Genomic DNA, 26832 nt, shown 5'->3' with positions numbered 1-26832 from the left:
AGTATACCTATGGCTGATTCGTGTTGATATATGGCAGAAATAGCACAATATTGTAAAGCAATTATCCTCCAACTGAAAATAAATAAATTTATTTTTAAAAATCTTCAAATAAATGCTATGGTCTATTAACCATATAAAATCTTAAAATTAAATACATATAAGTAGAAAATATGAATTTGTCATGGGACATACATTATTTTTAAATACCCAACTGAATATTAATAATTGCACTGACATTTTATGGTTTCATAACATAAAATTCTCACCACTACTATTTAATACAGTTTTGGAAGTTTTGGCCACAACAATCAGAGAATAAAAAGAAATAAAAGGAATTCAGATTGGAAAAGAAGAAGTAAAACTCTCACTGTTTGCAGATGACATGGTCCTCTACATAGAAAACCCTAAAGACTCCACCAGAAAATTACTAGAGTTAATTAATGAATATAGTAAAGTTGCAGGATATAAAATCAACTCACAGAAGTCCCTTACATTCCTATACACTAACAATGACAAAACAGAAAGAGAAATTAAGGAAACAATTCCATTTACCATTGCAATGAAAAGAATAAAATACTGAGGAATATATCTACCTAAAGAAACAACGATTATGCTGTGAAAGTGCTGCACTCAATATGCCAGCATATTTGGAAAACTCAGCAGTGGCCACAGCACTGGAAAAAGTCAGTTATCATTCCAAACCCAAAGAAAGGCAATGCCAAAGAATGCTCAAACTACTGCACAATTGCACTCATCTCACATGCTAGTAAAGTAATGCTCAAAATTCTCCAAGCCAGGCTTCAGCACTATGTGAATCGTGAACTTCCAGATATTCAAGCTGGTTTTAGAAAGGCAGTGGAAGCAGAGGTCAAATTGCCAACATCCGCTGGATCATGGAAAAAGCAAGAGAGTTCCAGAAAAACATCTATTTCTGCTTTATTGACTATGCCAAAGCCTTTGACTGTGTGGATCACAATAAACTGTGGAAAATTCTGAAAGAGATGGGAATACCAGACTACCTGACCTGCCTCTTGAGAAATCTGTATGCAGGTCAGGAAGCAACAGTTAGAACTGGACATGGAACAACAGACTGGTTCCAAATAGGAAAAGGAGTACGTCAAGGCTATATATTGTCACCCTGTTTATTTAACTTATATGCAGAGTACATCATGAGAAACGCTGGGCTGGAAGAAGCACAAGCTGGAATCAAGATTGCTGGGAGAAATATCAATAACCTCAGATATGCAGATGACACCACTCTTATGGCAGAAAGTGAAGAGGAACTAAAAAGCCTTTGATGAAAGTGAGAGAGGAGAGTGAAAAAGTTGGCTTAAAGCTCAACATTCAGAAAAATAAGATCATGGCATCTGGTCCCATCACTTCATGGGAAATAGATGGGGAAACAGTGTCATACTTTATCTTTTTGGGCTCCAAAGTCACTGCAGATGGTGACTGCAGCCATGAAATTAAAAGATGCTTATTCCTTGGAAGGAAAGTTATGACCAACCTAGATCGCATATTGAAAAGCAGAGACATTACTTTGCCAAAAAAGGTCCGTCTAGTTAAGGCTATGGTTTTTCCAGTGGTCATGTACGGATGTTAAAGTTGGACTATGGAGAAAGCTGAGCGCCAAAGAACTGATGCTTTTGAACTGTGGTGTTGTTGGAGAAGACTCTTGAGAGTCCCTTGGACTACAAGGAGATCCAACCAGTCCATTCTAAAAGAGATCAGTCCTGCGTGTTCTTTGGAAGGACTGATGCTAAAGCTGAAACTCCAATCTTTTGGCCACCTCATGTGAAGAGTTGACTCATTGGAAAAGACTCTAATGCTGGGAGGGATTGGGGCAGGAGGAGAAGGGGACGACAGAGGATGAGATGGCTGGACGGCATCACCAACTCGATGGACATGAGTTTGAGTGAACTCTGGGGGTTGGTGAGGCACAGGGAGGCCTGGCACGCTGCAACTTATGGGGTCGCAAGGAGCCGGACACAACTGAGTGACTGAACTGAACTGAAAGAAACAAAAGACCTATATATAGAAAACTATACAACACTGGTGAAAGAAATCAAAGAGGACAAATAGACGGAGAAATATACTGTGTTCATGGATCAGAAGAATCAATATAGTGAAAATGAGTATACTACCCAAAGCAATCTATAGATTCAGTGCAATCCCTATCAAGCTACCAAGGATATTTTTCACAGAACTAGATCAAATAATTTCACAATTTGTATGGAAATACAAAAAACCTCGAATAGCCAAAGCAATCTTGAGAAAGAAGAATGGAACTGGAGGAATCAACCTGCCTGACTTCAGGCTCTACTACAAAGCCACAGTCATCAAGACAGTATGGTACTGGCACAAAGACAGAAATATAGATCAATGGAATGAAATAGAAGGCTCAGAGATAAATCCACACACCTATGGTCACCTTATCTTCAACAAATAAGGCAAGAATATACAATGGAGAAAGGACAATCTCTTTAACAAGTGGTGCTGGGAAAACTGGTCAACCACTTGTAAAAAAATTAAACTAGAACACTTTCTAATATCATACACAAAAATAAACTCAAAATTGATTAAAGATCTAAACATAAGACCAGAAACTATAAAACTCCTAGAGGAAGACATAGGTAAAACACTCTCCGACATAAATCACAGCAAGATCCTCTATGACCCACCTCCCAGAACATTGGAAATAAAAGCAAAAATAAACAAATGAGACCTAATTAAAATTAAAAGCTTCTGCATAACAAAGGAAACTATAAGCAAGGTGAAAAGAGAGCCTTCAGAATGGGAGAAAACAATAGCAAACAAAGCAACTGACAAAGAATTAATCTCAAAAATATACAAGCAACTCCTACAGCTCAATTCCAGGAAAATGAACAACCCAATCAAAAAATGGGCCAAAGAACTAAACAGACATTTCTCCAAAGAAGACATACAGATGGCTAACAAACATATGAAAAGATGGTTAACATCACTCATTATTAGAGAAATGCAAATCAAAACCACAATGAGGTACCATTTCACGCCAGTCAGAATGGCTGCAATCCAGAAGTCTACAAGCAATAAATGCTGGAGAGGGTGTGGAGAAAAGGGAACCCTCTTACACTGTTGGTGGGAATGCAAACTAGTACAGCCACTATGGAGAATAATGTGGAGATTCCTTAAAAAACTGGAAATAGAACTGCCATACGACCCAGCAATCCCACTGCTGGGCATACACACAGAGGAAACCAGAATTGAAAGAGACACATGTACCCCAATGTTCATCGCAGCACTGTTTATAATAGCCAGGACATGGAAGCAACCTAGACATCCGTCAGCAGATGAATGGATAAGAAAGCTGTGGTGCATATACACAATGGAGTATTACTCAGCCATTAAAAAGAATACATTTGAATCAGTTCTAATGAGGTGGATGAAACTGGAGCCTATTATGCAGAGTGAAGTAAGCCAGAAAGAAAAACACCAATACAGTATACTAATGCATATATATGCAATTTAGAAAGATGGTAATGATAACCCTGTATGCAAGACAGCAAAAGAGACACAGATGTATAGAAGAGTCTTTTGGACTCTGTGGGAGAGGGCAAGGGTGGGATGGTTTGGGAGAATGGCATTTAAACATGTACATTATCATATGTGAAATGGATAGTCAGTCCAGGTTTGATACATGATACAGGGTGCTCGGGGCTGGTGCACTGGGATGATCCAGAGGGATGGAATGGGGAGGGAGGTGGGAGGGGGTTCAGGATGGGGAATACATGTACACCCGTGGCAGATTCATGTCAATGTATGGCAAAACCAATATAATATTATAAAGTAATTAGCTTCCAAAAAATAAATAAATTAATTAATTTAAAAAAAAAAAAAAGGATGCTATGGTACCCTTAGGATCCATGTGTAGTGTGGATTTGATCCCTGGGTTGGGAAGTTCCCCTGGAGAAGGGAATGGCTACCTACTCCAGTATCCTGGCCTGGAGAATTCCATGGACTACAGTCCATGGGGTAAAAAAAAAAAACAAAAAAAAAACTTCAAATAAAAACTATGGTCTATTAACCATATAAAAATCTTAAAATTAAACACATATAAGTAGAAAATATGAATTTGTCATAGGACATACATTATCTGTTTTTAAATATCCAACTGAATATTAATAACTGCACTGAAACTTTATGTTATTGACCATAGACTTTTTTATACACATAGTTTTGTGTTTTTGCCCATAAATGTGGAAATAAAAACCAAATATATAACTAAAAGTGCCAATAAAGATCAAATGCAGACTATAGTGCAAGCCCTTGGCAAATGTAACAGAGAATTGGGTTGGTCCTGACACCTGTAACTTCGTAACACTCCCTTAGATCATTCTCTATAACATGTGACTCTTCAAGTGAAAGCTCAGAATGTGTTTGGACTTATGTAGTTAGTTGGAATTTATAACTGAGATGTTAGAATAATTTAAGTACATTCCCAAGTGACATTTATATTCTGTGTTTGTAACTGATGATTTTGGTTTTAACTTTAATGCCTCCATAAAATAAAGAGCAGACTAAACCTGAGCAGAATAATTGTTATTTAAATTCAAATACTTGCTTTCCATCATCACTGATTTATCCAAGATGAAATCCGAGGATGTCCTATAAACATATCATCCCAAAAGTAAGTTATACCTCTATAAGGGAAAATATGAAACTTGACTGTTAGGACTCATCACTCCTTCTTATCAAATGCTGAGCAGTTTCAGAAAGTAGCTAAAATACACATCTGATTTGTCTCACTGTTTTGTTACTTACATCCTGAGTCTTTCCTTTGTCTGGAAAGGCATTATAAAAAGAAAATTAAGCACTGAAATCAACTAACTTTGAAACTAATTTTGCAAGTTTCTATAAAGAAAATTTTCCTAGCTTAAAGAGTATATGCATCTTATCCATGTACCACTTTGAACATGACACATCTTAGACAAAAGCTTAAATAAGCTTAGACATAACCCAACTTTCAAGGCTCTTAGCCACAAACTCCCCATTCTATAACAGTTTCTCCTCTTTGAGAAAGAGGATAGGGCATGAATTCTTGGCCAGAGGAAAGAGGCTGTGGACAGGGAAACATCTGATAAACTCATTTACAAATAAGACATTCATGAGTCTTACCCAAAGGATTTACTTGTACTCTTAAGAAAATGCAGTCATTTGAAAATGAATTATTTTCAGGAAAATGTTTTATGAAACATGTAGGTGGCCACATACTCTGATTTTACATAAAGACAGCCAGCCCTGATTGTGGACTCAATATTATAGCATTCAAGATTATAAACAACCATTTCCAGCACCATATGTTGAAATTAAGAAACTGGCTGTGTACACACATATTGGTAAGCAAACGGATATTCTAATAAATAGCAGTGGCAGACCCAGATGGATGTCTTACTCATTCTAGAAAAGAACAGGGTTTTACTTTGCCCACCAGGCCTATAAAGATACACATGCAATTTTAAATACAAATCAAAGTCTTTAATCCCAGCAGTGACACATAAGGGCATTATAGAAGTTTGAGAGGAGACCCTAGATCTCCATGATAAAGAAAGGAAGGAAAATTTTATAAGTATAGATACCTGTGCATACAAGTGAAGGCTATGTCACTTTTGCAATTGTTATAAATTCTAAGGTCACAGAATCTGTGGGCTCTTATCTATTAATCAGTTAGGTAACTGATTAGCAATAATTATTGACTGAAAAATTCTCAAGGTTCTTGAGAACTATGTAACTGAGCTACCCTGAATATCCTAATTTTTTTTTTTTTGTTCTCTGTGTGCTGTGTTGTACTGTGATAAGTTGCTTCAGTCCTGTCTGACTCTGTGCAATCCTATGGACTGAGCTTGAAAGTTCAGTTCCTCTGTCCATGGGATTCTCCAGGCAAGAATGCTGGAGCATTCTTTTGGAGCATTTCCTCCTCCAATTTTGTTGTTGTTGTTATGGTTGTTGTTCTCTATTAACTGTCAAAGAAGCACCACTATAATATGACAACTATTCTTCTACAGAGCTGCTAGAAAAAAATCACAGGACTGAAGCTGTGAAACCTGGCAAAGGGTTCTACTGAGGATGCTGATAATGGATTTTATCTGTACTACAAAGCAGCTAGACCCACCCTATTGGCCTGAGGCCTGAATGATTTACCCAGTGAACTCTCCCAGTTGGCAGAAGGCTGTATTGTACCATGCCTGGGGGCTAACTCAATATTATTTTGATGTGAAGGTTAATGCAAATAGAATGGAGAGAAATTTCTTGGATTTATATAGTGTGTTAAGACACTTGAACGGAAACAAAGAAATTGAATGAAATACTTTCAAAATTGGTTTAAATTAGTTGCAAGAAAACTCATCAATAACAATATACAAGGAAACAGTGAATTAAAAGAACTGGACAGAGAAGAAACCAAAACTTGAAAGAGACATAGTGAAGTAAGGATTTTTCTTTAAACAGAAAACCAACACAAAAGAGTATCAATCCTGTCATTCGTCTTCATTCTCCTGCTTGTTGTTGCCAAGGCTTTTGAGTGTTCCAAAACAGGATATTCATTTTATTTGGAAGCAGCCTGGACATTCCTCTAAAAAAGAAGGAAGCATGGCAGAAAAAGGAAACACACTTCACACATTTCTGCTCTAGGGAGACAGAAGAAGAGTGTTTCTGACCTTTTCTTGAACCATGACGATTCTTAAAACTCAGAATGTAATGTACTTTTTGGCATTCAACTACTGTGCTGCTTTGCTCAGCACTGGTGGATTTACAACGTAATAAAGAGAATGTAATCAGTTCAAAATGAATTCATTTTTCAAACCTGGATCTTTTTGGAATTTAAGCTGATACACAGACAAGTTAGCAACAAGCTGGCTTCCCGAGAGTCAGGCAACCATACTGACCTCTTATTTCACTGAAATGTACTCCAGAACAAGAGTATTATAAATTGTTAACTTAGCCTCATGGTAAAAGTAAAGGCAGTCATAAACCAGTAAAACCCAAGGCCACACCTGAGGAGCAATGATTCATCATCCTTAGTGACAAACCATTTACACTTATTTTTTTAAGAATTTCTAGTGTCTTAAGGTCAAATGTAAAGAGGAATTACACACAGAGATATTAGCCTGGAAAAATAAATTAGAAAGAAAATGTCTACCCTCAGAAAAAGATATAGAAGCCAAATGCACAGTGATTCAAAAACAAACATTACAAATATGTAGCACTGATTAGACTGTGTTAAGCAGACTTTTCCCGGACGGTTACAAAAATAAAGTCCATCCATCTGTCAAAACAACTGCTCCATGCATGAAAATTAAAACAGAATAGAGGTGTTTTTAACTAACTTCTGATAATTACACTTTCTACAAAAGAATGTAATTTACCACCAATCTCAATTACCTCCTTACATGTTCTTAAAGGATTGAGCAGTGAAATTTAACTCTAAATAAAAGAGAAGGCTGTGAACATGAACAATCTACATTTAAATATATTTAGTTTATGATTAAATCAAACAACTTATTCAGGTTCAAATATAAATCAGCTCAACATGAATGAATATAGTACAACATTGGCTCGGGTCAGTGAACATTCATTTAAAAAGCAAAAAAAAGTCTCTATCCCATCAACAATTTATGTTGAAATATTTTAATGTATAACACAGCAGCTGGGAAAGCAAAGGAAGCCCTTTCCTATCACGGTGGGTGGATACATCTCTGCATGAAAATCCATTAATAAGCTTAATTCCTGAAGTTAATCTGTTGACTTTCTTTTTCTCTGGTCAATTTATTTGGCAAGCTGGCCGAACACTAGAATCTTCATGCCAAAGCAGTAATCCATGAGATTGTTCCTGTCACTCACTCATCCCTTTCTCTATTTGAGCTGTTCTATACTTACCTACCAATAATGTTCTTTTTTTTTTTCTTTTAATTCTATTACAGCTGTGATCAGATCATCCATAAGCATGTCTTCTTAATACCTCAGCATTCATTAAAGGATGTTAGAAACCTCTTCTTCAAAGAGGAATATCAAATAGAACTAAGACTTAACTGTGTTCTGTTTATAATATTAGCAATTGAATGCTGACTTTGTGACTTGGAATTTTTTAGCATCCACCTGATAAAATGATGAGTAGCCTGTTCTGTCTATTTTGGGAGACATTTTTACTTTCCTTAACTAAGAAGCATCATGTATAATAAAACCAATGGACCTTTCCATTTTAATGTTTTGTTTTGTTTCAGAAAAAAATTTTGTTTTGAAGTTCTAGAAATACTGATCTAAGATTCCATAAATATATTTATTTCAAATTACTCAAAAGCTTCAAAATTGGTCAAAAATATATGTATAGTCATTATAGACAAAGGCAGGAACAAAAGTCAGCCAATGTGATTCTCTTCTACTTAAAGGAGTTTTGAGCAATTTCACTTTGAAATGTCATGTGGACTAGAGAAGCTGATTAATACATACTTATGGCTTACATTGCATTTTACATTGTAATAGCGATCCAATTATTTACATTTGTACCACTCATTGGAGATATGATTATGGGTGGTCTATACAATATGTATTTAGCATAACCGTTTGCCATCTCATATGCAAATGAATTCACACAATGAATGTGAAACTGACTCAATTATGTTTTCCTGCCAAACCAGGAGAAATATTTAGTCAAAAACCTTACTCTGATTTCAATAATGATATTCTGTTTTTTCCAATTTTATGCAAGGTTCTTGTATACTTAGTGCTCATGCCTTACAGGAATTCAGTCAATGATTTACACCAAGCAGGTAGAGTTACAATCCAAAGAGATTTACTGTAGATACAATTAGTTGGCATATTAATTCTAACACATATGCATTTATCATGAATTTAACACTCAAATAAAGGAGATTTGATTCTTTAATACATATGAGATGTAGCTTTAAGGAAGGAGATACAAAATGAAATTCAGACTATAAAGGAATGCTTTTTTATAATTCATATATATACCCCTTTTCTACCCTCTGTCTTATCTAATATCAAAAGTTAAAATATTCAGTTGGAGTCTTTAATATGCAAAATATTAAATGCTATTATATAATTAATAATATAAAATATTATCTTAATTTATATTCTAACAAATGGAACCTCTTTAACCATTCATAACTCTTTATCCATTTATAACATATCCATGTTTATAATAAATGGACATACATATATAGGCATATATATTATGTACATACATATATTAATTTCAGAAATTATTTCTGAATACAATTAAATGTTTTAAACTTTAGAATTTAAAATCTGCTTATATTTATTATTTAATGAAAATGGTTATTTATTCTTGAGCATGTATTTACATTTGAAGGTATTCTTGAAGAATTTAAGAAAAACATATAGAATAAAACTAATTAACAGCAAAATGATGAAAGAGAAATACCATGAAAGTAGTTACCTATACTCATCTGATGCTTTATCAGACGGGTTAGAATTAATAAAGCATCATATTCTCTGTGTGATTATAAGAGAGTTATTCAGGATTTCTGAGCTTCAGTTTCCCCAAGTCAAAATGCTATTAATAACATATCTGTGCAAAGTACATAGTATGATGTCTGTTGTTATCGTAGTCAAGTCGCTAAGTCATGTCCAACTCCATGAAACCCCAGGGACTGTAGCAAGCCAGGCTACGTATTATCCTCCACTATCTCCCGGAGTTGACTCTAACTCATCTCCATTGAGTCAGTAATGCCATCCAGCCATCTCATCCTCTGTCATCCCCATCTCTTCCTGCCTTCAATACTTCCAAGCATCAGGGTCATTTCCAGTAAGCTGAATCAATGAAAATTCAGAGTTGTTTTTTTCTTTAGGATTGACTGGTTTGATCTCCTCCCAGTCCAAGAGATTCTCAAGAATATTCTCCAGTACCACAGTTTGAAAGCATCACTTCTTCAGTGCTCAGCCTTCTTTATGGTCCAACTCACATCTGCACATGACTACCAGAAAAAAACATAGATTTAACTATATTGACCTTTGTCAGCAAACTGATGTCTCTGCTTTTGGATACACTGCCTAGGTTTGTCATAGCTCTCCTTGAAGGAGCAAGTGTCTTTTAATTTCATGGCTGCACTAATCATCTGCACTGATTTTGGAGCCCAAGAAAATAAAATCTGTCATTGATTCCACTTTTTCCCCTTCTACTTGCCATGAAGTGATGGGACTGGAGCTATGATCATAGTTTTTCGAATGTGGATTTATAGGCCAGCTTTTTCACTTTCAGCCAGCTTTCTCCTCTTTCACTTTCATCAAGAAGCTCTTAAGTTCCTCTTTACTCTCTGCCATTAGCATAGTATCACTGAAGCCATGAAATTAAAAGACACTTGCTCCTTGAAAGAAAAGCTATGACCAACCTAGACAGCATATTAAAAACCAGAGACCTTACTTTGCTGACAAATGTCTGGCTAGTCAAAGCTATGGTTTTTCCAGTAGTCAGGTATGGATATGAGAGTTGGATTATAAAGAAGGCTGAGCACTGAAGAATTCATGCTTTTGAACTGTGGTGTTGGAGAAGACTCTTGAGAGTCTCTTGGACTGCAAAGAGATCCAACCAGTCCATCCTAAATGAAATCAGTCCTGAATGTTCATTGGAAGGACTGATGCTGAAGCTGAAATTCCAATAGTTTGGCCACCTGATGCAAAGTATTGAAAAAGACCCTGATTCTGGGAAAGATTTAAGGCAGGAGAAGGGGATGACAGAGGATGAGGTGGTTGGATGGCATCACTGACTCGATGGACATGAGTTTGAGCAAGCTCTGGGAGTTGGTGAAGGACAGGGAAGCCTGGCATGCTGTAGTCCATGGGTTGCAAAGAGTCAGACACCACTGAGCGGCTGATCTGAACTGAACCGCTTGCATATCTGAGGTTGTTGATAATTTTCCTGACAATCTTGATTCCAGCTTGTGAATCATCTAGCCTGACATTTTGCAGGATGTACACTGCATATGAATTAAATAAGCAGGGTGACAATATACAGCCTTGTTGTATTCCTTTCCAATTTGGAACTAGTCCATTGTTCCATGTCCATTTCTAATTGTTTCTTGATTGGTGTACAGATTTCTCAACAGACAGTTAAGGTGGTCTAGTGGTGGTCCCATCTCTTTAAGAATTTTCCACATTTTGTTGTGATCCACAAAGTCAAAGGCTTTAGCATAGTCAACAAAGCAGAAGCAGATGTTTTCCTGGAATCCCTTTGCTTTTTCTATGATCCAATGAATGATGGTATATTGATCTCTGGTCCTATGCCTTTTCTAAATCCAGCTTGTACATCTGGAAGTTCTTAGTTCACAGATTACTGAAGCTTAGCTTGAAGGATTTTGAGCATTACCTTGCTAGCATGTGAAATGCACACAATTGTGCAGGAGTTTGAACATTCTTTGGCATTGCCCTTCTTTAGGACTGGAATGAAAATTGACCTTTGCCAATCCTGTGGCCACTGCTGAGTTTTCCAAATTTGCTGACACACTCAGTGCAGCACTTTAACAGCATCATCTTTTAGGATCTGAAATAGCTCAGCTGAAATTCCATTACCTCCTCTAGCTTTATTTGCAATAATGCTTCCTCAGGCCCACTTGACTCAACACTCCACCATTTCTGGCTCTGGGTGAGTGACCACACCATCATGGTTATATGCAGGTCTTTAAGATCATTTTTTGTATAGTTCTTTTGTGTATTCTTGCCCAGCACTTATTAACTGAAGGGAAACTCATTCTTAAATTAGTCAACCATCTATTTATTACTTATAATATTTTCATATAATATTTTCTGCTTAAAACTCTTAGGACATTCCACACATGGTGACATGATGCAGGCAAGAAGGCTATAATGAATTGTTCATTTCTTATGAGTAGAGTTAAAAACGATTATGACCATAGTTGGCACAAATGAAAAGTAGACTTAATAAAATTTGTTTTGAATATTAATCTGAGTCCAGTCTTGTTAAAAAGATGATATAAGGTTATTCATTAGAATTTTCATGAAATTCCAGTTCTCCAAGAGTAAGGATGATAAATTATAAATTTATAAACATTTTATCAAAGAGGTAGATGGTATGAACCAGTGTCACAGTGAAACAGCAAATATAGCAACTGTTTGTGAATAGTTGTGGCAGAATTGTGCTATATCTACTTAGGTAAGCTGGAACTACATTCTTTGAAAGGAAATGTTTATCATATAACCAAATATGAGTTACATAAATGAGTTAATAAAATAAATGTATACAGAACAATCCCTAGTATATATAGTAAGCTACAATTGATGTTAGCTATCATTATTACCAGTATTCTTTGAATATGGAATTTGAACTATCAGTTTACCTGATATTTACCTCCAAACAGAAATAAATGTACACACAATGCATGCACATGAAAATCTATGCTTATTTCTGTGGCATTTAATAAAAAGTTTTTCATTTGCTTTCATAAGCAATCAGTTGTCTGTATACCTCATCTGTCATCAAATTTCATTACGGAATCATATCTAAAACTAATAAACTGATCAGAGTCTTTCATGTGAGGTCATCTAGGGTGCCCACAAAAATTTATAATCAATAATATCAAGAATAGTAAAGGGTCTATGATTCCACTCTACTGAAAAGATAACAAGCTGCCATGGCCGTTTTACAAATGCTGACAAAAGTTATACAGCTCCTGAGTCAGAGATGAAAAACTTTATTATTCACAGGCATAGCAGTAGTCAGCATTTCTCATGTCCGTTCCCCAAGCTCCAGTTTCCACTGTGCAGTGAGAAGAGGGCCAAGTGACGCCTGCACACGCAGTGAGGTGCATCACAACAGAAGTCCTGGTTGAGGTAAGCTCAACATTTTATAGCAGGCATAAGCATGCTGGTCATTACATTTTGAGAAAGAGGTTATGTTCACTGTACTTGCAGATAAGCATAACTGCCCTTTGCTCTAAGAGATACAATATCTCTACTTCAAGGTTGTATGAAAACTAGCCTTTTGCTTAAGAATTCCTTCATTCTTTCTATGTTCAGAAGTGTGAGAGATCCACGAAAAATGATCTCCAATTATACATCAGGGTTTTGAGACTTAGTTAAACATTATGATTTTTACAGAATTAGAAGGTAATTCTAGCTATCCATTTAACGTTTTAACATACCTTGAAGTCCCTAAAATAAAATTTTAAAAATGAAGTTGATGTCAGCTTTGATCTTGGAAAAAGTAAGCGAAATTCAAGGACTAACTCGCATTTAGATTGTACAAAACTTAAGATGAATGTGTAGCTTCAAATTCTCAGTTGCATGCACTTGGCAAAAAGTATTGTTGAGGTCCTGCAATTTGAGTCATGATAAATTTGATAGACAAGCTATAATATAGCATATGTTAAAAATGAATAACCACCAAGGACAAGAATATAAAAATAAGTCTCTCAAGAGCTTCAAAAATTTCCCCAAACTCAGGTGCATGATACTGAACTTTGAAATGTATCCAAAAACAGTGATGTTAGGAGAATCTGTTATTTTTTTGTTCATCTCAGATGGCTGAAATTTTGGTTTCCAATGATGTTCAAAATATTTCCAATAGTCATAAGGTTGCCATTTGGTTTTACTGAAGCTTAGTACAAAGAGAGATGTTTAGTAGGATAAACAAAGAAGATTCAGAGAGCTATTGATTCGAAACAGATTCTTTTTCCAGCTTAGCATGTATTCCTTTTTCATTTGCAAAACAGGGTCAAGGAAGTTAATCCCTCAATAGAAATGTTATTGTGAATACAAAGTGGATTTTAAGCACCAGGAAAATATCTAAAATAATAGTAAAGGTGGCTAATAGAAGTGACAATAGAGATATCTGGATTGCATTTACGTCCTTATTGAGGGTATCTGTACAGTAATATTACATATATGTATTTTTTTTCAAATTACAGCTCTCAAGTGACAATAATAGAAAAGGTTCATGAACATTTCACTCCTCTAGTGCAGATATACAATAACAGTGTAAATATTTATAACTGACAACACCAAGAAAAGAAGGTATAGTAGTATATATATATACTGCATATTCACTTCTGGAAAAAATATATTTAAATTAATGTTATTGTTAGAAATGCAATTATCAGCAGCCTACGGCATGTTTATATTTCCTCCTTCTCTCTTTATCTATGTATACCTGGAGAAAGAGAGAGACTGTAACTGTCTTAGGCTAGAGATTCCCTCTTAGCACAAAGTTTGTTTTTTGTGAATTAGCTGCTCAAATCCCAACTACTGACTTAATATATACATTGCATTGCAAAATTGAGCCGTGAGAAACAATGGTTTGTATCTTTCCAGCTTCCCAGGAGAATGGAGAAAGGTTTCAACTTTCTATACAGTGCTACACTCACTGACACAGGAACCATGTAGGTTTAATCAAGTGGCATATCCTGATTTCCCAGCTGGTTGTGCCACGTAAACCACCTTAAACAGACTTAAGAATGACCTCCTTTCAAAATACATAAAATTAACCAGTATCTTTGTCTTGCTTTTCCTACTGTAGTCTTGCATCTGAATCTAATACTAAGAAGATAGCATTTCCTCCAGGATGGTTTGTTTAAAGCAGCTTTATTTCCAGAGGACTTTTAGAGAAAATACTAAAACCAGTGGGAAAAGGGTAAACTTAGGTTCGAGAAACCATGGAGAGCACTGAAGAAGGTGGTTAGTTTATCTTTGTATAAATGTTCAGGTCAATTCCTATTTTGGTTACAATTGTATCTTGGAATCCTAATGGCTGCAAAAATCACTCAAGCCTCCTTCATGTGGTTTTCAGAATTACAAGAGGTCTTTAAAAGGAATTATTGTCCATCAGCCACAGCTGACTATTATTTACTCAAGATAGAGCCTAGAATTTCCTTCAAACTGTCTGTGTATCACTGCATAGGTATGGCCCTGAATGAAATTTTTTTAAAAAAGAAAAAACAATGTAAGTGGCTGAGAAAATTTTGGTAAAGATACTGATGCTATTTTGTTATGCTTATCAAGGAAGAAATGCTACAATACCAATAAGTCAACTATTTGCTATTTACTAAAATGATACTTAAGACAGAAATGAAAAAAGAATGCACCTGCATATTAAAGTCCCAAAATGATAAATGCCATGTGTCTTATTTAAATAGTTATGTAATGGAGGTACATAAATGAGGTCACCTGAGAAGTAAAATTAATTTTAATAAAATTCATTCCAAATGTCCAAAATGTATTTTTAATAATAGGTCAATTAAAAACAATACTAAAGTAATGAGATAGGTTATGAGAAAAATAGTATGAAATATATTTCATTATTTAAATATACTGTAGTGATTGGTTAAGAGCTAAAGGAAAAAATACATTTTTCCTTAAACTAAAATACATGAAAATTGCTTTGTTCTCCTTTAATTAAGTGTTAAAAAAGAAAAAGAAAAATCCACAATGCCTGAACTGATTTGATGCAGAATGTAGAGGAAAAACAAAAGCATGTGCATTTTACCAGGTTATATCAATTATATGACTTAAGATTTGTATAACTAATACTGCCATACCAATAAACTTTCAAATGTTTATATCTCTCAATGAATACATAATTACCTATCTCTACCATAATGTATGAGACATAATTTACAAGTTTTCAGAATCCTTATTACAAAGTGTTACAAAATAATCAGGTGCCATCAATACCCTAAATCAGACTTCACAGACACCATATGGTTTAGCTCCTTTTAATTTACTTCTATCAAGACCATAAGCATATTCAGCAAGCCTGGAAAATATAATAAAGTTGCTTGTCTTGGAGAGGAAATCGCTGAGGTCATCATTAAGGTTATTCCTTGGAACTCTGGGGATCCTGACTTTACTGCAACTGCTGATCTAACTGTATCTAGGCTAACACCAGAATCCCTCAGTGTTTGGTACTGATTGAGCAGTAGGAGTGGGAGAGGAGGGAAGAAGATGAGAGGTTAGGGGAGGGGAGATGAGGCAAGGCCAGAGGCATGAAAGATAAGGGAAACGGACTGAGATGAATTTTGGAAACCACAGACAAAAAAGAATATCTGCTATCTTAGCAACTGAATGAGCTAATTTAATCATTGGACCAGATACGGTCAGTACTTGGGATCAATGCTTTTTATAAAATCCAGATAATCTGTCAGTTAAGTATGGTTATTATCTTCAATTTTCAAATGTTACTGAATTCAGAGCAGTGCCACACTACAGTGATTGTGATCATTAGCAAGGACCAAAACATATTTCGTTAACAATGTTTTCACTTAGAAATTGTCTAAGCAACTCTATTACATACACTATGGTTTTTCCAGTGGTCATGTATGAATGTGAGAGTTGGACTGTGAAGAAAGCTGAGCACCAAAGAATTGATGCTTTTGAAGTGCGGTGTTGGAGAAGACTCTTCAGAGTCCCTTGGACTGCAAGGAGATCCAACCAGGCCATCCTAAAGGAGATCAGCCCTGGGATTGCTTTGGAAGGAATGATGCTAAAGCTGAAACTCCAGTACTTTGGCCACCTCATGCGAAGAGTTGACTCATTGGAAAAGACTCTGATGCTGGGAGGGACTGGGGGCAGGAGGAGAAGGGGACGACAGAGGATGAGATGGCTGGATGGCATCACTGACTCGATGGACGTGAGTCTGAGTGAACTCTGGGAGTTGGTGATGGACAGGGAGGCCTGGCATGCTGTGATTCATGGGGTCTCGAAGAGTCGGACATGACTGAGCGACTGAACTGAACTGAATAATAGTTAATATTTGTATCATGCATTACAGTCTAGGTAATAATTTCATTTGTGATTGAGTCTTACAAAAATGTTATGAGTGGGTTATTATTATGTCCACACCAAGATCCCCTAGAGGAGAAAACGGCAACCCACTCCAGTATTCTTTGCCAGAAAAATCCTATGGACAGAGTAGCTGGGCAGGCTGCAGTCCGTGGGGTCACAACATTGGACATGACTGAGTGACTGAGCACACACAAAAAGATACCCTTAAAAAGACCGGAACATGTAAGATATTTCTTTCAATTTCTAATGTTCATTATCTGTGTGTTAATGCACAAATTCAAATCCATATATGCCACACAACACCAAAAACATCAGCAGAGACACAAAAATTTTTTATCTCAGCTTTGAGTAGTGTACTCAAAATGTTTCAAAATTTTTGAATGAGAACATTTTGAATGAATACTCTGAATCATTATATTTCCTGATTAAGAAAATGGTGCTAATGATAGCCATTTGGTAAATTTATTATTAAAAAACTACATATAAAATACAATTTAAATTATCATAGTGCTTGGCAAAGGAGGGATCCTCAATAATTTTAAGTGCCTATGTCTTTGCCTGTTATATTTTAATAGAAAGAGAAAAAAATGTGTTTTTAAAAGTGACAACTGTATACAGGTAAAGCCTCCATTTCTCTCCATTCTTAGTTATTATCACATTGCAATCTTTCAAATTTGTTAGTGTTAAATATAGCATTTTGATATTAATAAATATTTACTTATTCAGTCATATATTTTGCCCACACTTATGCAGTAGTATAAATAATTTTCACAAAAACCATTAAACTCATAATTGCAAAATATGTACTGTCCCATTTAACAGATAAGATACTACAAATCCACTCCACCAGTTAAGGTGCTTGCTCAAGTAAAATTAATAACTCAGTGGGAATCAATGTAAAATTCTTGGCTTTTTTGAAGTCTTATTTAATTTTTCAACTTACTCCTTTTCAATCACCCTAAACTATGTATTAATTTAGGATAGTATAAAGTTTGATAGAACAGAATTTTTGTCTACTTTCACGTAATCGGAAAAATGTTTATGCTTCTGAAGGTGTAATATGAGTTACAATCTTTATATTTAAAATGAATTTTTTTTTTTGGAGGCGGGTAAAGTAGAAAAGGATAGCTTTATTGCTTTGCCAGGCAAAGAAGGACACAGTGCACACCTGTCTCAAAAAACTATGTGTCCCTAAACTTAAATTTTTAAGGATAAATTTCCCATGTTTGCTCATATGTCTTAATCATAGGCAGAAGATGCCTGTGCTCTGTGCACCTCCATCTGTTTTCACTGGTAGCCAACACTGCTGCCATCCTTTCCCATGAACTCAGATTTCACTTCAAATCATTCTAAATACATACATCGTAGGCAGCTGCTACCAATCAATCAGATTGTCCCTCGAAAATATCTATCTACCTATCTATCTACATACATACATATATACATACATACATACAAGTTGATTTATGACTTAATGCACTTAGGATAAATTTCTTCTAAATGCTAATCCAGAGACAAAACATTTAAACTTATTTCCTTTTGTTTTGGATCCAAAAATACCTGATAAAACATAAAAAAAAATCATATTTAAAATTCTGAATTTATTTTAAAGCATTGATTTAAATGATTATAACTGCCTTTCATGATCTGTGCAGATACATGGCTATGCTTCAAACCTGTGACTCGCTGACAAAGCTTACCTCAGGAAAAATGGCCTCTACCTATTGCTACTAAGTCGCTTCAGTCGTGTCCGACTCTGTGCGACCCCATAGACAGCAGCCCACCAGGCTCCCCCGTCCCTGGGATTCTCCAGGCAAGAACACTGGAGTGGGTTGCCATTTCCTTCTCCAATGCGTGAAAGTGAAGTCGCTCAGCCGTGTCCAACTCTTAGCGACCTCATGGACTGTAGCCCACCAGGCTCCTCCATCCACGGGATTTTCCAGGCAAGAGTACTGGAGTGGGGTGCCATTGCCTTCTCCACCTATTAATCATTGTAGGGATTGCTTACCGTTCATTTCATCTTTTGTCCGGAGTACCAAAGACAATGTCTATTACATAGTCATTTCTCAATTCATATTTACTTAAGGAATGAGTACATGAAATATAGGAAGTAAGGAGGAAAGGAAAGATGAAAGTTCTAAGGGAGAAAGGAGAAGAGAAGCATAAGGAAGAAAGGAAAGCAGGGGAGAGAAAAGAAAGAAAAGAAATAGAATGAAATGGAAAGAAGGTGTAATTTAATCACAGTGACTCAGAAGAAGAAAAATTTCAATTATTCAAAAGGAATTAACATCGAAAACCCATCTGTACAAATAAGTTGTTTCATTGGCTATAAGTATATATGCTAAAAAATGCATTTTGTTAATTACCTTTTGCATATATAAATCATCAAAAGGAACACATTTTTGCTTCATTAGATATATTGTCAATTTTACCCACTTGCTTTGCATTAAACTTTCAATGTTTTACATAAAAATGTCAAAATATTCAAAATTATGTATCATTAATTTGTTTTGAAAGAGTGATTAAGTCCACAAAGCATGATGTTTCATATAAAAATGAACAAAAATGACGCTAGAATAATAAATTCCTTATGCAATTACTAAAATAACTTACTAGATTGATACTTACCAGAATATCTTTTCCAGCCCACTTGCATTCATCTCTTCTGGTGTAAGATACTGGCCACACAATCTAAGGGCAGAGAAGAAACATTATTTTCTGCCAATTAAGTTTTCTAAGAGATCCAACATTACAGTCTGTTAGATCAAGTAGGGCAACTGAGACAAAGAAAGTTCCAGAAAGCATTATGTGGTGAGAAACTTTGAGTGTAGATTTTAAAGTGGCATTAGATAATTAGCATGAACTTGAATCATATACTCTCTACCTGTTAGGTTTTGCTGTATAAATGAAATTTGAGCAACACAGAAATTTATGTAGTCAATAGATCTAAACAGTGTGTGATGGAAAGAACTGTAAGACAGTTTGGGAGTGGAAGATCTTCTTGAGACCACAGGAGAATCTAGTGAAGAGAGACAGAAACAGGCACAGAATGCAGCTTGCATTCTTTTCAATGAATCAGTTTTTATCATAAAATAGTGATTTTGATTTTGAAATTTAAACATTAGGTGCTCTGGATCCATTTCCATAAGTCAGATCTCAGCATGACATTCTTGAATGAGCAACTGATAGGGTTAGAGTAATCCACTTAAAAAAAAAAAAAATCACCCACCTCACTGTGGGTAAAACTCAGACTAACTGTGTAATAACTTTGCATTTTCATCCCTAATATTTGGTCATCATCTTTCCAAAGTTTCCTGGATGATTTGAATACAGGGACACTGGTAGGTAAATCAACTCAACTCTTGGCTTAAAGGATTGTAGATGCATTTCCCCCAATAATATTAATTAAAATATCCTCATCTAAAGTTTAACATAAACTTTTTCAGTTCCCCTGAGCAATTTCAATGACTCCTGTCTTTTTGGGCATAGCAATTTTAATTTTTTTAAACTCTTCTTTCTTGTCTGGTAACAACAGTTAATTTCAGGGGGGAAAAAGTCATATGTAAAAGAAAATTTCAGAGATGATGGCAGTTAGTCATTCATGTATGCTAGAAAGCTTTTAGTCTCAAAATGAATGATTATCATTCATTTGGGAACCTCTAGATAATTCAATATAAATGGTCATAAACTTAAGTAAAGGCTGTGATAATCTAGGGAATAAAGGCAAAGTGAAATGCATTTATAAATAAGAATTTAGGGCTTATTGAAATAAATTATGTTGACATGGCAAGTGGATTTCAGGTCCATGTCACAATGAAAAACTCTAAAGATTTTTTTATATGTATTTTTTTTTTTTTACCATTTAAAGCACTTAATTTATGTAATCCTTTCGTTTTGATATACTTTTCATGTATGTCTGTGTATGTAAAATACTATAATATAACTTGCATCATAAGTTTTATTTTTCACAAAGGAATTTCACAAATTTTTTACAAAGTAAGAATATAGTCACCATGATTTTAATTAACAAGCCTTACATTCTTACAATTAACATTACTCTGATTCTTGAATAAGGGCTTGCACCTCCAATCAACAGGCTCCACAGCCCTGTCTTCTCACTGAATATGGAAAAGCCAAGTGAGCTATTCTTCCTTAAAAGTTAACAATGGAGGAAGATCAAATATAAATTTTCTCTGGAACACAGAGGTAATAAATAGCAGAGCTAAGATTTGACTTTCATATTCAGCTTTTCAGACAGATTGTGCAAAAATCATGTATTATTAAAATAGATACCTTTTTTAATTCAAAAAGGCAGGTTGTTTTCTTGCAGTTTCCTGGTTTTTCATAGATGTCATTGACACAACATAGGACTCGTTTTTAGATTTCTCTCTTATGTCATTATTAACAAAAAAGTAATTGTGCTAACATTCATGCTAAATTTTCTTATAATTTAGAGGGGTGTATTCAGTTCAGTTCAGTCCAGTTCAGTCACTAAGTCATGTCCGACTCTTTGCAACCCCATGGACTGCAGCATGTCAGGCTTCTCTGTACATCACCAACTCCTGGAGCTTGCTCAAACTCATGTCCATCGAGACAGTGATGCCATGCAACCATCTCATCCTCTGTCATCCCATTCTCCTCCTGCTTTCAATCTCTCCCAGCATCAGAGTTTTTTCCAATGAGTCAGTGCTTCACATCAGGTGGCCAAAGTATTGGGAGCTTCAGCATCGGTCCTTCCAATGAATATTCAGGATGGATTTCCTTTAGGACTGACTGGTTGGATCTCCTTACAGTCCAAGGGACTCTCAAGAGTCTTTTCCAACAGCACATTTCAAAAGCATCAATTCTTCCGCACTCAGCTTTCTTTATGGTTCAATTCTCACATCCATACATGACTACTGGAAAATCCATAGCTTTGACTAGACATACATTTGTTGGAAAAGTAAGGTCTCTGCTTTTTAATATGCTGTCTAGGTTGGTCAAAGCTTTTCTTCCAAGGAGCAAGTGTCTTTTAATGTCATGGCTGTGGTTACCATCTGCAGTGATTTTGGAGCCCAGAAAAATAAAGTCAGCCACTGTTTCCCCATCTATTTACCATGAAGTGATGGTATCGTTTGCCATGATCTTAGTTTTTTTGAGTTTTAAGCCAGCTTTTTCACTCTCCTCTTTCACTTTCTTCAAGAGGCTCTTTAGTTCTTCATCCCTTTCTGCATAAGGGTGGTGTCATCAGCATTCAGAGGTTATTGATATTTCTCCCAGCAATCTTGATTCCAGCTTGTGCTGCATACAGCCTGGCATTTCACATGATGCACTCTGCGTGTATGTTAAATAAGCAGGGTGACAATATGATGCAGCCTTGACATACTCCTCTCCCAATTTGGAACCAGTTTGTTTTTCCATGTCTGGTTCTAACTATTGTTTCTTGACCTGCATACAGATTTCTCAGGAGGCAGGTCAGGTGGTCTGGTATTCCCATCTCTTGGATAATTTTTTCACAGTTTTTGTGATCCACACAGTCAAAGGCTTTGGGATAGTCAGTAAAGTAGTAGATGTTTTTCTGGAACTCTTGTGCTTTTTCTATGATCCAACAGATGTTACCAATTTGATCTCTGGTTCCTGTGTCTTTTCTAAATCCACCTTCAACATCTGGAATTTCACAGTTCACATACTGTTCAAGCCTGGCTTGGAGAATTTTGAGCAGTACTTTGCTAGCATGTGAGATGAGTGCAATTGTGTGGTAGTTTGAGCATTCTTTGGCATTGCCTTTCTTTGGGTTTGGAATGAAAACTTACCTTTTCCAGTCCTATGGCCACTGCTGAGTTTTCCAAATTTGCTGGCATATTGAGTGCAGCACTTTCACAGCATCATCTTTCAGGATTTGAAATAGCTCAACTGGAATTCCATCACCTCCACTAGCTTTGTTTGTAGTGATGCTTTCTAAGGCCCACTTGACTTTACATTCCAGGTTGTCTGGCTCTAGGTGAGTGATCATACCATCATGGTTATCTGGGTCATTAAGATCTTTTTTGCCTATTTCTTCTGGGTATTCATGCCTCCTCTTCTTAATCTCTTCTGTTTCTGTTAGGTGCTTACTGTTTCTGTACTTTATTGTGCCCATCTTTGCATGACACGTTCCCCTGTTATCTCTAGTTTTTTTGAAGGGATCTCTAGTCTTTCATATTCTATTGCTTTCCTATATTTCTTTCCTTTAATCACTGAGGAAGGTTTTCTTATCTCTCCTTGCTATTCTTTGGAACTCTGCATTCAGATGGGTATATCTTTCCTTTTCTTGTTTGCCTTTAGCTTCTCCTCTTTTCTCAGTTATTTGTAAGGCCTTCTCAGAAAGCCATTTTAACTTTTTGCATTTCTTTTTCTTGAGGATGGTCTTGTCACTGCCTCCTGTACAATGTCATGAACCTCTGTCCATTGTTCTTTAGGCATTCTATCAGACCTAATCCCTTGAATCTATTTGTTACTTCCACTGTATAATCACAAGAGATTTGATTTAGCTCAAATGAAACATTTGCTTTTCCTGTGCTTTTCACTTTTTCATCAATTTAAGCCCGGATTTTGCAATAAGGAGTTCATGGTCTGAGCCACAGTCAGCTTCTAGTCTTGTTTTTGCTGACTGTATTGAGCTTCTCTAATTTAGCTGCAAAGAATATAATCTGATTTTGGTATTGACAATTTGGTGATGTCCATTTGTAGAGTCGTCCCTTGTGTGGTTGGAAGAGGGTGTTTGCTATGAGCAGTGCATGCTCTTGACAAAACTCTGTTAGCCTTTTCCCTGCCTCATTTTGTACTCCAACACCAATTTGCCTGTTACTCCAGGTATCTCTTGACTTCCTACTTTTGCATTCCCGAGGGGTGTGTAGTCTCAACTTATTACAGACCAGGGTGAACAAAAATGGCTTAAATATCTAACATGAAAAATAAATAAATAAATTCTAGTGTAGAAAGTGCTCTTTTGGAAAGCAATTTAATGAGAATAACTATAAGTTAATAGAGCAAATATATAAATTGTCTTTTTAATAGCATTTATTTCCATGAAGGATAATTCCTAACTTTTGGTTAGATTTATTAACCTGTTGATATTTTCTTTTCCTTGCTCTACAATTTCTCATTAATTTAATTGTTGTTTAGTCTCTAAGTCATGCCCAGGTCTTTTCGTGAACTAATGGATAGTATCCCAGGAGGCTCCTCTGCCCTTGGAATATCCCAGGCAAGAATTATAGAGTTGACATTTCCTTCTCCTGGGGGTGTTCCCAACTCAGGGATTGATCCTGTGTCTTCTGTGTTGGCAGGTAGTTTCTTTTCCACTGAGCCACCAGGGAAGCCCATTAATTAATCTCATTAATAGTGCTTATATTTCTTACCCTCATATTCAAAGTGCTTCATGATCATATTTGACTTTCCCTTCTTTATGTTTCTACACATTTATCCATGGTAGCTCCTCTTACTCATTATTGAATAAGCATTTTCACCTTAAAGAGATGTAAGCCTTTATCAAGGCCAAATACGTTTTTTATGGTCCATCTAAACCTGAGTGCAGATGGTGATTGCAGCCATGAATTAAAAGACGCTTATTTCTTGGAAGGAAAGTTATGACCAACCTAGATAGCATATTCAAAAGCAGAGACATTACTTTGCCAACAAAGGTCCGTCTAGTCAAGGCTATGGTTTTTCCTGTGGTCATGTATGGATGTGAGAGTTGGACTGTGAAGAAGGCTGAGCGCCGAAGAATTGATGCTTTTGAACTGTGGTGTTGGAGAAGACTCCTGAGAGTCCCTTGGACTGAAAGGAGATCCAACCAGTCCATCCTAATGGAAATCAGTCCTGGGTGTTCTTTGGAAGGAATGATGCTAAAGCTGAAACTCCAATTTTTTGGCCACCTCATGTGAAGAATTGACTCATTGGAAAAGACTCTGATGCTGGGAGGGATTGGGGGCAGGAGGAGAAGGGGACGATAGAGGATGAGATGACTGGATGGCATCACCGACTCGATGGACGTGAGTTTGAGTGAACTCTGGGAGTTGGTGATGAACAGGGAGGCATGGAGTGCTGCAGTTCATGGGGTCACAAAGAGTCGGACATGACTGAGCGACTGAACTAAACTGAAACCTGAGACTGTGTTTTTCTCTCTAACAAGGGTTGGCCTAATATTCACCTTAAATTCATACATCTCAAGTTTAATATTATCTTGTAAGTGCCTCAAGAATTATTTGTACCCCCTACAGATTTTATACTGAGTTTATTTTATACAGATTTTATTCCTAAGTAGAGGTTTAGGAAAAAAGTTATTGAATAACATTATACATAGGTTAAAAGAGCATTAATAGACAAATATAAACAAGCAGAAGTAAATCCTTAAGAAAACTGTATTTATCTTATAAACAGTGTGACAATTAAATATTTTTGAAACTGATGTTTAAAATTAGAAATATGTCTCATATTACAGAATAATGATTTGAATCAAGAGTAGTAGCTATAGTAAGAAGACTATGATATTGGGCAAGTCACCGAACTTTTACTGAATCCATTTTTCAGCAAATATTTGCTATAAATGATATATCCCAGGCATAAAAATGTCTCCAGGATTTTTCTCAATTGTAGAATAGTAAATTGTTTTACATGACAATTTAGTGCTTTTCAATATTAGAACTTAATGTATATATATATCAAATTAAGAATATTCCTTCAGAAGAAACACAATCAATACATTAAACATATTTTGAAGTGACACCTGCTCATATATTGTCTATGTAGATATATATCACATATATTTATATTGATATATATGGATTTTATAGAATTATGAAAATTCTATAAACATTTAAAATGTGAACTGTATAGTCTCTTATTACTAAAATATGTAGTCTTCGTAATCATCTTAGATTTTCCTTCATTTTATAAAGAGTGGTTTTCTTTCACTAAAGCAACAAAAACCTGCTTATTTTGTGACCTTTACAAAAGATGTAAAGTATTTTTATCATTTCAGAAAAACAAATGGATAACTCATTTCTTTAGATAATAGATAACTTTAGGGATATTGCTATCATCTGAGGAGGCTTCAAAATCAAATAGACTGATATATATATATATATAATATATATAAAATATATATATAAAATATATATATATATAATAAATATATTATATATATAAATATATATATATAAAGGAAATAGACTGAAGAAATCAAGGTGATTATTAAATGCCATATTTTAATTTCAAAATATATCAGTAAGGGCACTGCTGTTTTATGACTGTATGTCAAAAATCAAATTTCTTAATTCACAGTCAGAATTTTAGGGTTTGGGTAACAGAATAAAAGTTATAGGTTTACTGGTATACTCTATTAGAAATAAATCAGCCCTGAAATTAAATCTTTAGTGTATTGTAGGCAACATTCTGCAAACAGAACAAAAGCTTTTTACAATTCTGTTATTTTTAAAAACTTATTGTCCAGTTCATTACAGTTTATAAGAAGTTGAGACACACCACTTTAAAACCCTCAGTATTAAGAAGTAAAACTATGTATGATACTTAGGTGTATAAATACATGTATAAGTGCTGAAGTGTATGTACCCTAAAGGGGCTTCGCTGGTGGCTCACCAGTGAATAATCCACCTGCCAATGCAGGAGATGTGGGTTGGATCCCTCGGTCAGGAAGATATCCTGACCCAGAAAGAAATGACAACCCACTCTAATATTCTTGTCTGGAAAAATCCCATGAACAGAGCAGCCTGGTGGGCTATAGTCCATGGGGTCACAAAAGAGTAGGATAGGACTTAGCCACTAAAGAACAACAGCAATGCACCCTAAAAGGCCTTCCTAGGTGGGTTAGTGGCAAAGACTCCACCTGCCAAAACAGGAGACTCAGGAGATAAGAGGTTGATTGCTGGGTCAGGTCAGGAAGATGCCCTGGAGTAGAAAATGACAACTCACTCCAATATTCTTGCCTGGAAAATTCCATGGACAGAGGAGCCTGGCGGGCTGCAGTCCATGGGGTCACAAAGAGTC

At 35.7% G+C, this 26832-nt stretch overlaps 1 protein-coding gene across 5 annotated transcripts in view; it reads right to left on the bottom strand.

Moving 5' to 3' along the window:
- The window catches only part of SEMA3A (semaphorin 3A), a 553371-nt gene that overhangs the window by 159081 nt on the left and 367458 nt on the right, over positions 1 to 26832 (bottom strand). For all 5 annotated transcript variants that reach the window (XM_061413769.1, XM_061413770.1, XM_061413771.1 and 2 more), the window contains one exon: positions 19438 to 19500. In XM_061413769.1, coding sequence (XP_061269753.1) covers positions 19438 to 19500 — 63 coding nt within the window. The remainder of the gene's footprint in view (positions 1 to 19437; positions 19501 to 26832) is intronic.

Source organism: Bos javanicus, chromosome 4 (assembly GCF_032452875.1).
Source record: "Bos javanicus breed banteng chromosome 4, ARS-OSU_banteng_1.0, whole genome shotgun sequence".
NCBI lineage: Eukaryota > Metazoa > Chordata > Mammalia > Artiodactyla > Bovidae > Bos > Bos javanicus.
The sequence above is the reverse complement of the archived record's forward strand: the minus strand, read 5'-3'. Positions and strand labels throughout refer to the sequence as shown.